General features: G+C 38.6%; 1 protein-coding gene across 11 annotated transcripts in view; it reads right to left on the reverse strand.

Moving 5' to 3' along the window:
• MCM9 (minichromosome maintenance 9 homologous recombination repair factor) overlaps positions 1-12,778 on the reverse strand; it is a 65,818-nt gene extending 53,040 nt beyond the window's left edge. For 4 of the 11 annotated variants that reach the window (XM_036221303.1, XM_036221299.1, XM_036221298.1 and 1 more), the window contains exons 1-5: positions 12,508-12,778; positions 9,879-10,197; positions 7,661-7,977; positions 6,446-6,527; positions 2,229-2,429 (exon numbers count right to left, since the gene is read on the reverse strand). In XM_036221303.1, the coding sequence (XP_036077196.1) occupies positions 2,229-2,429; positions 6,446-6,527; positions 7,661-7,977; positions 9,879-10,182 (904 nt within the window). In that variant the 5' untranslated portion in view covers positions 10,183-10,197; positions 12,508-12,778. Of the gene's footprint in view, positions 1-2,228; positions 2,430-6,445; positions 6,528-7,660; positions 7,978-9,878; positions 12,148-12,507 lie in introns of those variants that run through there. The other 7 variants (XM_016153634.2, XM_016153626.2, XM_036221280.1 and 4 more) reach the window with 6 other exon arrangements.
• Positions 12,779-13,271: the final 493 nt, after the last annotated feature.

The following is a 13,271-nucleotide window of genomic DNA, read 5'->3' on the forward strand; positions in this document are numbered from 1 at the left end:
TAGCACAAAGAAAAAACAATACCTAGCACAGAGTAGGAGCTGCTTAACTGTTAACTATTACATTACCTGTACTAGTTGCGCTTTTTTCTGATCTTAAGATTTCCTACATTGTAGCCAACACAAGAGATATACTATGAAGGCAGGTGTGAGGTACCAGAGAAAAAGTGAAGGGGATGGGCCATTCCTCTAATTTGCTGTCTAGAGGTGAAAGACTTGATTCCTCAGACTGTGGCAACAGAGATTCCCATGATCATATCCTGGAAGAAAAGGTGTTGAGTGGATACTATTTCCATCCTTCCTTCCCTCCCTAATTTCTAATTCTTGACTATGTTAATAGTGTGGCTATGGCCTTCAGTTACCCCAATGAAAAGGGCTTCTTAGATCTATGAGAAATGAGTCACCCAGAGTGGTTTGATGGCCCCAAAGACCCCAACTCCTATGTTTGAGTTTCTATTGAGCACTTAAGCACCAAGGTCATGGGCTGCCTGCTATCACTGTGATCTGAATAAAGCCTTTGGCTCCTCCTAAGTCAATATACCCACAGCATCAGGTCTTAATGAAGCAGGTCAACCTCCAAGAGCTGAGCAGTGAAGTCACTTCTGGCTTTAGGTTAGCCAAATGAAGATACACTGTTGGATACAGCTCCTCACCTTCACCTACAAACACACACATACTTCGAAATTGTGAAATACACTATGCTGGTGCTGGGTACTTAGAAACTAAGTAAGCAGAATCTGTTCATACTGTAAAAGAAAACATGCTTTGTTTTCTCCCTGTCTTCCTACTTAGATTTTTCAAAAAATTATTATACTTTTTCTTCTTTTTATTCAGTAAATGAGTTGTACATCTACATCCTTCTAATTAAAACAAGACAGACTCTTTTTAATTGCCAGCACAAAGCAGTTCCAATGGTCTGATCAGAGCACTGTATGATGCCCTTCCTTCACTGTCACTAAGTAGCGTTGAGCTGTGGTACTGCAATAAGGAATGACTATGCTCCAAGGAACAGCTACAGATTTTTTAAGGGCCGGATTTTAAGAAACAATTTTAAGTAAAAAAATTCACTAATTCATTTAAAAATACATATAATTCTTAAAAGTCTTGTTTAATAAAGCTATAATATAGAGACCTTTGCTTCATTCTGTATAGATTAAAGAATGATTGAGAACCATTACATACATGGTATACACATGAGCTAAAAAAATCATCCCACAAAATAAAAGCAAACTGCCTCTATTTAGGAAAATAAGAGCCTTACTTTGTGAAATGGTATCTGTCTATTTCAGCATGTGATTTAAAAATAAAGAAATCATTATGTGTTAGATTGGAGATGAAGTTTATTAGAAATAGCCTTCAGTTTATTTTCTCAGAGGATACCTCCAAGGAAGAATGAGAACATATATTTGAAGATTTAACTAGTGTTTCACGCATTTGGAATTTTTAACTAAAAATACTCTACAAACCAAAAGGCTATGATGTTTTAATCTATGTAGTGATATCTTAGTAATCAAAATTTTTGCTATGATGACAAAGCTTATTTTTTGCATTTTTCCATCTGTCATCATCTCATTCCTATTTATTCCCTATTTTAAAATCTTCAGATAAAATAGTGTGAAGCTGTCCATATAATCTAAAGCACATCTGAAAGAAACAGTGGCTTTACTAGGAAGAGGTTATCATAACAACAGCAGTCCCCAACCATTCTGGCACCAGGGGCTGGTGCTTCTATGAAAATCTAATGCCTGGTGAGCTGAGATGGAGCTGAGGCGGTGAGGCTGGCACTAGCACTGGGGAGCAGCTACCAATCACCTCCTGCTGTGCAGCCTGGTTCTTAACAGGCCACCAACAGGTAACTGTCAGTGACCCGGGAATTGGGGATCCTTGATAATGAGTTTTGCCTACTTAAGGAGGAATTGTATATTTAATTGGTAAAGAAGGTGGAAAACTCTGAAACCATTTTGGCAGTTAAAGATGTGAAAATAATAGAAATGGAAAATCTCTTGGAATTCGGCCTCAATTTCCCAGGAAGATCTCTAAATAGAAGACTATACCAGAAAAGGGCTTCGAAGGGAGGCTGTGGCTAGAAGTACTGACTGATGCTACTACTCTCTGAATTCAGTCCCTGAGCCATGCAGCATGTAAGGCTGCTCCCTAATTACAGAAAACACACTGAACAATTGAGTAACATGCCCTTAATAATTATCATCTTTATACCCTTAATTACAAACCTGCGAAGGGATCATTCTTATAATGTTCCCAAAAATCTTCAAATTCCTTTCGGACCTCTTCATCCATGATGATCCCTGCAGACTGCTCATTATTTACTTGGACATAATTGGCTTTCAGGACTATCTCCACTTCACAGCGCACATCTTGCTGAAAGGGCTTCCATCGTTGCATTACAACCCCATGAATAGTGAGGTCATCACCTAGGAAAAAGCATCAAATCCAGTAGTAGCAACTTGCATGCTGGGCGCAGAGTTGCATGACAAAAGACCAGAACTAAGAAATAAACCACTCCCTGACCAGGGTTTAAAGTGCTGTACTCTCATCCAGCACCCACTCAGTAAACAGTTTGGGTGTAAAAAACCACCACAGGTTCCTGATTGTTTTAACAGGTACTTGTATCTGTGCAACTAAAAGCTCAAGTGAGCATTTTTATTTTTCTTAATCTGTTACATCAGAACCACATCAAATGATTACCCTTCACTGGGAATAGTTTACTGAATCATTTGTTATTATTACACTGGGTGAAATATGCATTCTTTCAGAGTCTCTAGCCATACAGTTCTCATTTAAAGAGGTGAGAATTGCAGCCAGAGGGTTAAATTATAATCAATTTGGCATCTGGAAGGAAGCAATCTTTTGATTACTGATACTAGCTAGTTTCTTATATATTAATTTTTACTTACCACATTTGCTAACATTTTATTCTCTGCCTTCTTTCTTATTGAACAACAACAAAAATGAATGAATCAAGAAATGAATGAGTACCTGTTCTATGTCAAAACTCCCCTCCATACACTAGGAAAGCATAAGACACAATGCTACTTGTTTCTTCTTAGTTGGTTCTTTCTCACCTGAGGAAACTTTCCCATTCCTGATGGGCAGAACAGTAAATTTTTATAGATTTTCCTATAAGTCTTTGGGCAGTTTATAGGCACATTCTCCAAACACTGACATCTGTGCTTATTATTACATATAATTCATGCATCAGTACAAGTCTTTATGAATACTTGGCATCCAATATTTTGGTGCTGGATAAAAGGGAGTCAAAAAGGGACACAATCCTAGTCGCCAAAGATTTGAATCTGTCGGGCATACCCCAAAGCCAGTCCTGGTGCTTATATTTTGCACAACAAATACTGCCTGTGAACTAACGGGCATATCTTTATTTCCAAGACTGTGCCAAATATACGGTGTTTGCTGATGCAAAATGCCTAACACTCTCTAAATTTCAATATGTAATGTGTAATCCACAGAGCTTTGGATTTTCTCAAGAAAAGTGTTCTATAAATGCTAAATCCATAGAACTGGTGGTAGCAATTCACAGAATAGAAAGCATATTTCTCGCCAAAGGCAAAAACATAGTAACGAATCAAATTGGCAGTTTACATATGTCTTCAAGAGCCTTCCTAAAAGATAGTTTTTAAATCTGATCAAGAATAATGGTCATTTATTGTCTGCCTCAAATTTTTAAGATGAAAATGAGTCTGGCAACTTTATATGAGCACTTAGAACAGTCCTCTACTATTGCCATTTTAATGGATCATATTTAGGTTGTTTTTAAATTAGTCAAATGCGGAACTTAAGTTTTAGATCTAGCACTCACTAGTAAAAACTGGACTTTAATAAACAGTGATAATGTGGAAAATGTAGAGTACTGAAGAATGGTCAATAGTACTGACTCATCAGATTTGGATTTAAATCCCAGCATCACCACTTGCTGGCTATGTGACATTGGGCAAGTTACCGATCTTTGCTATGCCTATGTCTTGACCTACAAATAAGAATAATTATACTTACATCATAGGACCGTAGTGAGAATTAAGTCAGATAATGTTTGTAAATACAATGTAAGTGCTCAAAAAGGTATTTGTAGAACCAATACCTTTAAAAAGCCTTTAATATACACGTTTCATTCACTCGAATATGTTTGAACAGTAGATTCATATGATTGTCAGAACAATTATGAGATATATATTACAGTCCAAGGCAATAGATGCTCATTTTAAAGTTTTCTATATTAAAGTTATTATAAATAATGTTATACTCAGGAAGCTAAAATCCTTACTTTTATACAATCCAATCTCTTTGTGCCTCTCTGCCTTCTGCAATATATTTACCACTGTAGCCATCCCCGGTCAGATCCATCTCTGATCTGCTGCACTGACAGTTATCAGCAAACAACCTCCAACTTCATTACTCTGCAATGTCAGATTGGGGTTCCTAACTGTAAATTCTTGAAGGGTAAGGATTATGCCATTTATATCTTTTGGTTCTTAAAGAGGTTTGTAGCTATAGATAAATGAAAAAATAGATGTTGACAGACTGCTTCCTCCATTCTTTATTATTAGTGACATGTGAAAGAAAAATAGCTTAACATTTTTTTCAGTGCAGAAAGAATTCAGTTTAGATGAAATGCATGAAAACACCTTATTCTCTATCAAAGGATAGAGAATAATCTGCTTTGCTGATCCAGATATTATAGATTTTGGTTAAAATCTAGAGTTCCTATATGAACAAAGTGCTTTGACATAGCCTTTTCTATTTTGTAGGAAATCCATGAGCAAAGCTGTTATTTCCTTAGTATACTGTTTAGATAACTATAAACTGTTAATGAATTGGACATAAATTTTAAAAACTATGGGTTGGTGATTCTTGGATGGATGGGGGAAGTCTTTTGATAAAAGAATTATTCTTGATTATAGATACTAACTCTTTTGAGTATTTGCCTCATCGTTTTAATGAAATATCAGCTCAGTAAATGTTTTATAAATGAGGCATTTGGAGAAGTCTAGGGTTAGGAAAAGGAAAATGATGGATTTTGTTGAAAGGAAGCATTTTTGATCTGTCCAGTAGAGAATTGGGATGTGGAATAAGAGATCAGACGTACTTGTTACTGCCCAGCAGACAAACCGTGGTATTTGTTTTTTGATAGAGATAAAGAGTGTTTTAGTGACAATGGGAAATATTTAAAGAGAATGTTGAGGTGAGTTAAAAGGCAATTGCTGACATTTGGCTAAGGTTTAGCAATCATTTCCATTTTCTGATTCACCTTCGATTTAATTTAAATGTTAAAAAAAAAGAAGAAATTGTTAGTCAGTTTTTAAGTTTTTTGGAATAAGTGCAGGAAAGAGAAAAAGTAAGCTCTCATATCCTCCTCACAAACAAAGATCTGGACAAGGCCTGAGAATGCATGTAGAGAACAGAAGATGCTGGCTTTATGGGGACAAGTTTCCATTTTGGGGCTGGAAATAGTAGCCTTAGAGAAACTGACGAAATATTTGTAGCTCTGAGGACAACTCTGTTTGGGATTGAAAGTTTACAAATCCAAAAGATTTTCAAACTTTATAGCAAAGTCTTCTGTCAACATGGTAAGATAGTGAGGGAACACTATATAGGTCATCCAGACCAACCGCCATCATGAGGCCTAAACATCTACCAAGATGCTGTACATCCTCTGCTTAAACTCACCATCATCAGAGGCTCATGTCAGGCACCTTGAGTTGTTAGATACTAAGTTAAAATTTACTTTCCTGTAGCTTCAGCCCATTGCAACCCAACAGCATCTTCTATAATTTCAATTCATTTCTATATGACAATCTTCCAACTAATGAAAGTTGCTGTCACATTCTTCCTGAGGCTTATCCATGCTAGACACCCACAGTTCTTCTTCCTACATGGTTTCAAGTTTCCTCACAATTTAGGCAATTGGCGAGTGGAAACACTGAGGACCTTTAGAGGACAGAAGACAATTCAATATGACTCCTATAGTGGTGTCAGCAACACGGAGCAGAGAGAAACAATCATCTCCTTTCCTCTAGATGCCAATAAGGCTGCCATAGCATTTGATAGTTCACATCCTCTGATGCATCTTACGTAATTGCCCACTAAACCCAACATTTTCAAAAGTTGCTCCTGTTGCGTTATGGTGCAAGAGAATACAGAACTAGAAGTCAGTGGAACTTGGTTCATGCTCTAGCTCTGTCACTTAACTCTCCAAGTGACCTTGGGCAAATTAGGTTCTTCATCTATAAAACAAGCAGCTGGACTAGACTGCTAAGCTCCAGCCCAGTTCTTTTCCTGCTGTTATGTCCCACCACCATGCCAATCTCTGTTCTCAGATGAAAAATTAAGCCTCGCTCTTGGGAAAATAAAAAGTGGCTTTTCTTAATCAATATGTTAGGACCTCCTATACAAGCTAACAAAAGTTAATGCTTACCAGATTTGCAACTGTCTACTAAGTCATCTTCTAGGATAACCTTCATAGATCGTGGAATACTTCCGACAGATAGCCTCTGAACCTAACAAGGAATATAAAACATATACCGAGTATGCTTAAATATGTGCTAAGCATTAAAAAGCCTGGCAATTCTTGAAATTCCTATTTCTATTTCTCTAGTATTATCATATAATTTTGAAGGGGACTTATGGGATTTTCTTGCAAACTGTGTCTACTATCAGTTTAAGAATTCATTAAAACTAGAGTGAAATAAAATGCCAATATTGAAAACATCTCCAAATATAATCTACCTTGTGGATGGTCAAAATAAACACATGCTTGACAACTTAAAATAACAGTTACCTAAAATCGAGAGCCAGTTCTCTCCTGATCTCTTAGTCACAAGACCTGACATGAATCATTAAGAGCCTTTGATTATTCCTTAGAAAAAATAACCCTGGACATGTGCCCAGTAAAAAAACACTATTTCCCAGACTCCCTTGCATCCAGGTATGGTCATACAACTATGTTCTGGTCAATGAGAATAAGTACATATGATGTAGGAGACTTTGAAGGAGACTACTTAAATGGAGGCTTGGGTTAGATGGCAGGTGCTTTTGCCTATCCCTCTTTGTTTCTGTTCTCTGACTAGGATGCAAATGTAATAGAGTTGTAGCCACCATCTTGGACTATAGACAACCATAAGAATAGAAGCTATGAGTTAAAAATGGTATAGAAAGACAGGAGTTTGAGTCCTTGACATTGAATAAGCCTTTTCTGTTAAAGCAGCAAGTAAAAAAAAAAAAAAAAAAAAAAAAAAATCAGGCTCACTTTCATGTATTAAAGAGTGGTTATGCATGCCTTATTTGTCTCCTATCTCTCAGTTAAGTACAGCTAGTTTGAACTTCCTAAATGTCTCCTTAATTTTAATATAATTATTAAGCCACTCCACAACCTTCTTGCCATTATATAAAAGATGTATACATATATTGTGGTCTATATAAAAGATGCTCTATATAAAAGATGTATACATATATCATGGTCTCTAAAAACTATCTTCTTATATATGTGCAATAGTTTCATACTTGATATTCTACAAAGTAACGATGCAAGTTTTTATTTGTAATCCATTATGTGTTCCCTAGTTCTAGAAATTTGCCCAGAGCTGAACCAAGCTTCTTCAAATTTATTATTTTTTCTCATTTGATCAATTACCTGTTCCTGAATTTTGATTTCCTGATAATCTCTACACCTGGTTGGAGATGAAGACAAGCCTGAGAGGCAAGTGAATTTTGAAGAATCACAGCTCTCCAAGCTGGGACATGACGACGGCCGGCAGAACGTATAGTACTGCTCAAAGTCGGCCTTCACCACAAATACATGCTTGCATTTGTTACATATGTAATCCCGTTCGAACTCCAGGATCTTCACTAAACTTGTTCGAATCACTGTCCCAGTAACAGATAAAAAGTGTCCCACATCCTTGGTTTTAGGAATGTGCTCCCTCACCAGTTCAGGACAAACAGGCAAACCTAACAGAGAAAAACAACAAAAAACATCAACCCTGGCATTTGACTCTATGGAATTATTTTCTCATATTTTCTGGGGGAGGAAGGAAAAAAAAAATTCGTGTTTTATTTAAGAAAAAAAATCAGATCAAATCAATTAAGAAAATAGAAAAGAATTATTTCAAATAACAATTATCAGAGGACTCTATTTAAAAGTATATACATAGTGAACAAGCCCGAACCTGTCTAATCTCAGAAGCTGAGCAGGGTTGGGCCTGGTTAGTACTTGGATGGGAGACCACCTAGGAAGACTAGGTGCTGTAGGCATAAAAAATAAAAAATAAAAAAATAAGAGATTTTCAGTTGACAAGGGCCTTGCAATCTGTGAGGTCAACCAAGGGTTGCCTCATCTAAAAATATAAAATAAAAAAATAAAAGTACATATATAAATGATATAACAATCAGGATTTGAAAATGGATTGATCCTCATAAAACGGTTATCTCAGTAAGATCTAAATACAGTATGTAATTATAACCACATTCAACAAGAATATAATGCTATAGGCCACACATAAAATCAACTGATGACTCTGAGTAAACCACAAAACTGAGTGATAGATGGTAGTATAACCAATGAGTACCACAGTGCCAGAAAGCTACTGCTTTTTTTCAGTTAGTCTTGGGATTTATTGATATGGAAGTCTGATAGTGTTTCCAATTCTTAAATTGGAGGTTTACCCAGAGCAGCACTTTATCCTTTAAAAATCTTGTGTTTTTCACCATTAATAAACAGGCAATTTAAGAGGTGCGAAATGCCAAAAAAATGTTTTATGCTGATATATCCCCTTTCTTATGTTTGGCTATAATGAATCACTGGAGTAGAAATATGCTGGCTGTGATAGTCTAATACTGCCTCCTAACAGGTTTATCAAGGTAGCATTTGTTATACTGGTTCATGTCCCATAGTCCTCAGAATTTAGTAGCTCTGAAACCTGGTAAGTGTGCACACAGAAGACGGATGTCAGATCTGTCAAGCTCATGAGAAATAAGCACCGTTATGTGATTATACTTTAATTTTCTACAGTCAGCACATTTTCTCCCTGCTGACAGATCTACTCTGAAAGCCAAGTAACAACAGTAATCGGAAGGTAGTCTGGGAAGTGTGGAATTAAAAAAAAAAAAAACCCAGCAAATTCGATGAAATGAATGCTTAAGGCACCAAGCTACATTGATCTGGTGTTACAAGGCCACAGATACACTTGAATTTTCTCTGTTGCTGGCTGAGACTCTTTCCATATACTGTATACTGTACTGTATAATCGAGGTGGGCACTGCCAATGTTTGCCACTATGACTTCTTTTTCTACGGTTCCAAGGCTCACTTGCCCACTTTCTAATGAAAATATTCTTTATTTATATTAACTTAGACTGCATCACATTTTGCCAGTAAGGGAGCCGCACTTTTGTTTAGAAAAACTTTTGTATATCTAGGCTCTAGTCTATGTTGACTTTACAAATCTACTCTAAGAAAACAAACATTTCTAAATTCCTGGGGAATGCTTCGTTAAAACACCCTGGGGGCTGACGAGTGCTGTATCAACTACAACAGTGGTCCACAACCTTTTTGGCACCAGGGATCGGTACTCCTATGAAAATCTCACGCCTGATTATCTGAGGAGGAGGAGTTGAGGCTGGGGACCAGCTGTAAATATAGGTGAAGCTTCGCTTCCTAGCCCACCATTCACCTCCTACTGTGAGGCCCAATTCCGGGCCTCAGACAGGTACTGGGGCCTGGGGACCCCTGAACTACACAAAGGATATATTTTTAAATATAAACAACGATCTCTTAGTGCTCTGAATTCAACGTGCCGGGGTTTCTCAAAATCTTCCTAGAGAATAAGGCAATAAAATCCTTAAATGATCCACCTGATATCCTGGCATGAAGATTCTGCTTCATGGAGACACCCTCAGGCTGAGAGAAAGACTCGAGAATTGTCAAGGCTGATCTTCGCAGTGCACTATCAAAAACAGTTAGCACTTCATTGGGGAATAAGTTGAAATATTCCCCAATTTCCATGTTGGTCTCAAAAAGGGTCATGGCATTAACCACAACTGGGTAATGAGCATCTTCATCTCTTTCCTTCAGGATTAGAAGAATATCGTTCTTATGGTATTCTGAAACATACGACTCAAACACTTGACCAACCAGTGTAACTTGATCGCTATTCATCTTGAGTCTAGGTAACTAAAGAAAAAGAAAAGACTGTATTATGCCTTTGCCATTCTAGACTTAGATACAAGTTAAAAAAATTGTCTGGTTGTAAATCATCCTGAGTTTAGGTCACACCATAATCTCAAAATACTACCTGAATTTAAATTTTAATTAGATATGAATTATCTATTACTTAGTAAATGTATTATTTTTAAAGTAGGTAAATAAAGGGGTATATAGGTACCGATTATTAAAATCCAAAATGGTCCAATGACTTTCCTGTATCCTTTCCCAAAACTTCCTCATTAACACTTTATTATGTAAAAGGTCCTTACCTGCTCTTTAACCACATTCTATACACATGCTTGCTCTCAAGTATAAAATCTTAAATGCCAGTCTCTTGGCTAAAATTACTCTGGTAAAATTCTTTGAAAGTGCCCTGGTTCTAGGTTTCATTCACAGAAAGAACATCTCTCTCTCTCTCTAGTTACACACACATACATGCATGTGTATTCTGCTACATAAGTGGGATACACACTACTATTCAGATTGATAGCTAGTTCTGACTTTAATAGTTATCAGATTGGCTTTAGAAATTTACATTTGGAGGTGAACTTATTTCCTATTTTCTCTTCCTAACCCAGGAAAACTATTGGCTTTAGCAAAAACAGCTGTCAAGAGTGTAAACAAATGAGATAATTAAAGTGAGGAAACAAAAATTGGTCTTTAAATAACTACAGATTGAAAATAAATACAGTATATTTTTTACTTCACCTATCTCATTCCCCAGCAAGATTTTCAAAATTTGAATCTGCAGATTAAAAGGGCCTCAGGTATCTACCATGTACAAGGCACTATGCTTTGAAATGAAAGTACAATCAAGGGACAGATGAAATATATCGGCACTCTAAGAACACTAAAAATGCAAATGAATAGCACAAAGGAGAAAAGGATTAAATTTAAACGGGGTTACAATCCCAGAGGTGGCCATGGACAGTTACAAATCAGCTGTCCGAATTGGATTACTTAAGAAATTCTTATTTGGTTTGCAAACAGAGCACTGGAGGACAGGTATATACTTTAACTTGACTTATGTCATCTAACCAACATTTATTGCACTAGGCTCTATATAAAAAAATGATTAAAGATTATTATAAAGTTCAGTTTAGTATCATACACGTGTTATACATGCTACTTATTAGCAATATTTTGCCTTCTCTGGGAATCTCCTATTCTGGAAGGTGTAAAAGGAGTAAGGAAGGTATGCCAAAGTTAAGCCAAGAATCCTGATAACTACAGATACCACTGTGAGATTAGAAGATGAGGATATATATATCTAAGAAAATAAGTGAAAGCAAATTATGACCACTCCACTGACAAGTAATTTGTTTTGGTTAGGTACTATAAACTTAGCCAAGTGAAAAGCAGAAAAAGCACTTAGGAAGGAACTAATCACTGTATTTCCATAATGTGGTCTTTGCTTAAAAACAAACAAAAGTGGGCTCCCAAAAGTGGCTACAAGGGAATATCCAAGATTGACGCTGTGTGCATATTAAATTTGGAGCCACAGGCTTAACAAAAGACAGTTTCACATAGGGTAGGAAGGGGGGAAGCAGCAGAATTCATGGTTCAAATCAAGGTCAGATTAAATTTCGCCGTCTTTTTTAAAATAACATTTTTTTAAAAAACAGCATTCACTTTCAATATCTGCACAAAAGTGATCAACTGTTTCTAAGCAGTTTGCTCACCCTATGAACACGCCTATCCAGATAGACTGGGGGCACTTAGTTTTTTAAAACTTTTGAGTTCCCTTTCCGTTTTCTTAATGACAATTTGAGATTAAAATACAATCATGTTACATTACGTTATCCTCTGGACCAAAGTGAATCACCAACAAATAACGCCAGGAGGGTGCAGTAGTGACCGCTAGCTGGGTCCGTGGGAAGCACAGCCTACTAAGGCGCCGCTCCTCACCTGCCAGGAGCCACGCCCCCTCGCGCCGCGTCTCGGATCCGCCACCCCCCGCCCCTGCCCCACCTTCCCGCCTGCATTTTCTCTGCGCCTCTTCCCCGCCCGTCCGGATACTCGCGGGCGCTCGGCAAACGTGGAGACCAGTCGTGTTCCCAAGACCGCCTTTCACAATTACATCTCTGGATGCGGCCTCTCCCTTACAACACCTGGGCAGCTCTCGAACACTTCCCAGGTTCAGCTCCGAGGCAGCTCTGTCTCCAAACCGATTCTGGAGTTGCATAGTTTTGAACTAACCAAATGTGGACGATACTTGGGACGACCTACGGGTTAAAAAATACATAAGGGTGAAACAAAGCAGCAGCCGTCACTTACTGGCGGATACGTAGTGTCAGAATCACTCGGGAGGCGCCTCTCCCGAAGCAGAGGGGCGCAGAGATCTCGGGCCTGGCGGCGGCGTCGCACCGCACCCCAAGGGCGCGAAGAGGCCGGTGGGGGCGAGGCGCGTGCGCGAGGCCGCTCGAGGCACCGTCGGCGGCGGGGGCGCGCAGGCTCCGGCGGGCCTGCCTCGCGCCAGGGCGAAAACTGCGCCAAGCAGGAGGCTGGGCCCGCGCACCGCCTCAACTTTGCAGCTCAGGTGGCTCTTCCGGGTGGGGAAGCGGGCGGGCGCGCGCCCCGCCTGGCGCCTCGGGACGCGGGTGGGCGGGGCGGAGCGGGCTGGGAGGGGCGAGGACGGTCCCGGGAGGGGCAGAGAGTCGGGGCGGGGCGCTAGGAGCCTCAGTACAGGGCTGCAACTGAGAAGCCGCCCCAGGTGCAATGGGAAGAGAGTGCGGACTGTGCGGGGGTTCAGAGGGATTGTTTGAATTTTGCTTTTGGTGTAAGAACTCTGCCAAACTTAAAGCCATGAAGATTTTCCTCCTGTGTTTCTTCTATAAGTTAATGAGTGAAAGTTTTATGTTTAGGCCTGTGATTCTTTTTGAGCTAATTTTTGTATATGATGCAAAATATGGGTCTGATGTAACTTTTTTGCTTATGGAGATCTAGCACGATTTGTTGAAAGAGCTATTATTTTTCCACTGAAAAGCCTTTGCACTTAATGTATAAAAATCAGTTGTCCTTATACATGTGGGTCTAAGTCT

The sequence above is a fragment of the Rousettus aegyptiacus genome, unplaced genomic scaffold, assembly GCF_014176215.1.
Source record: "Rousettus aegyptiacus isolate mRouAeg1 unplaced genomic scaffold, mRouAeg1.p scaffold_m13_p_1, whole genome shotgun sequence".
Taxonomy (NCBI): Eukaryota; Metazoa; Chordata; class Mammalia; order Chiroptera; family Pteropodidae; genus Rousettus; species Rousettus aegyptiacus.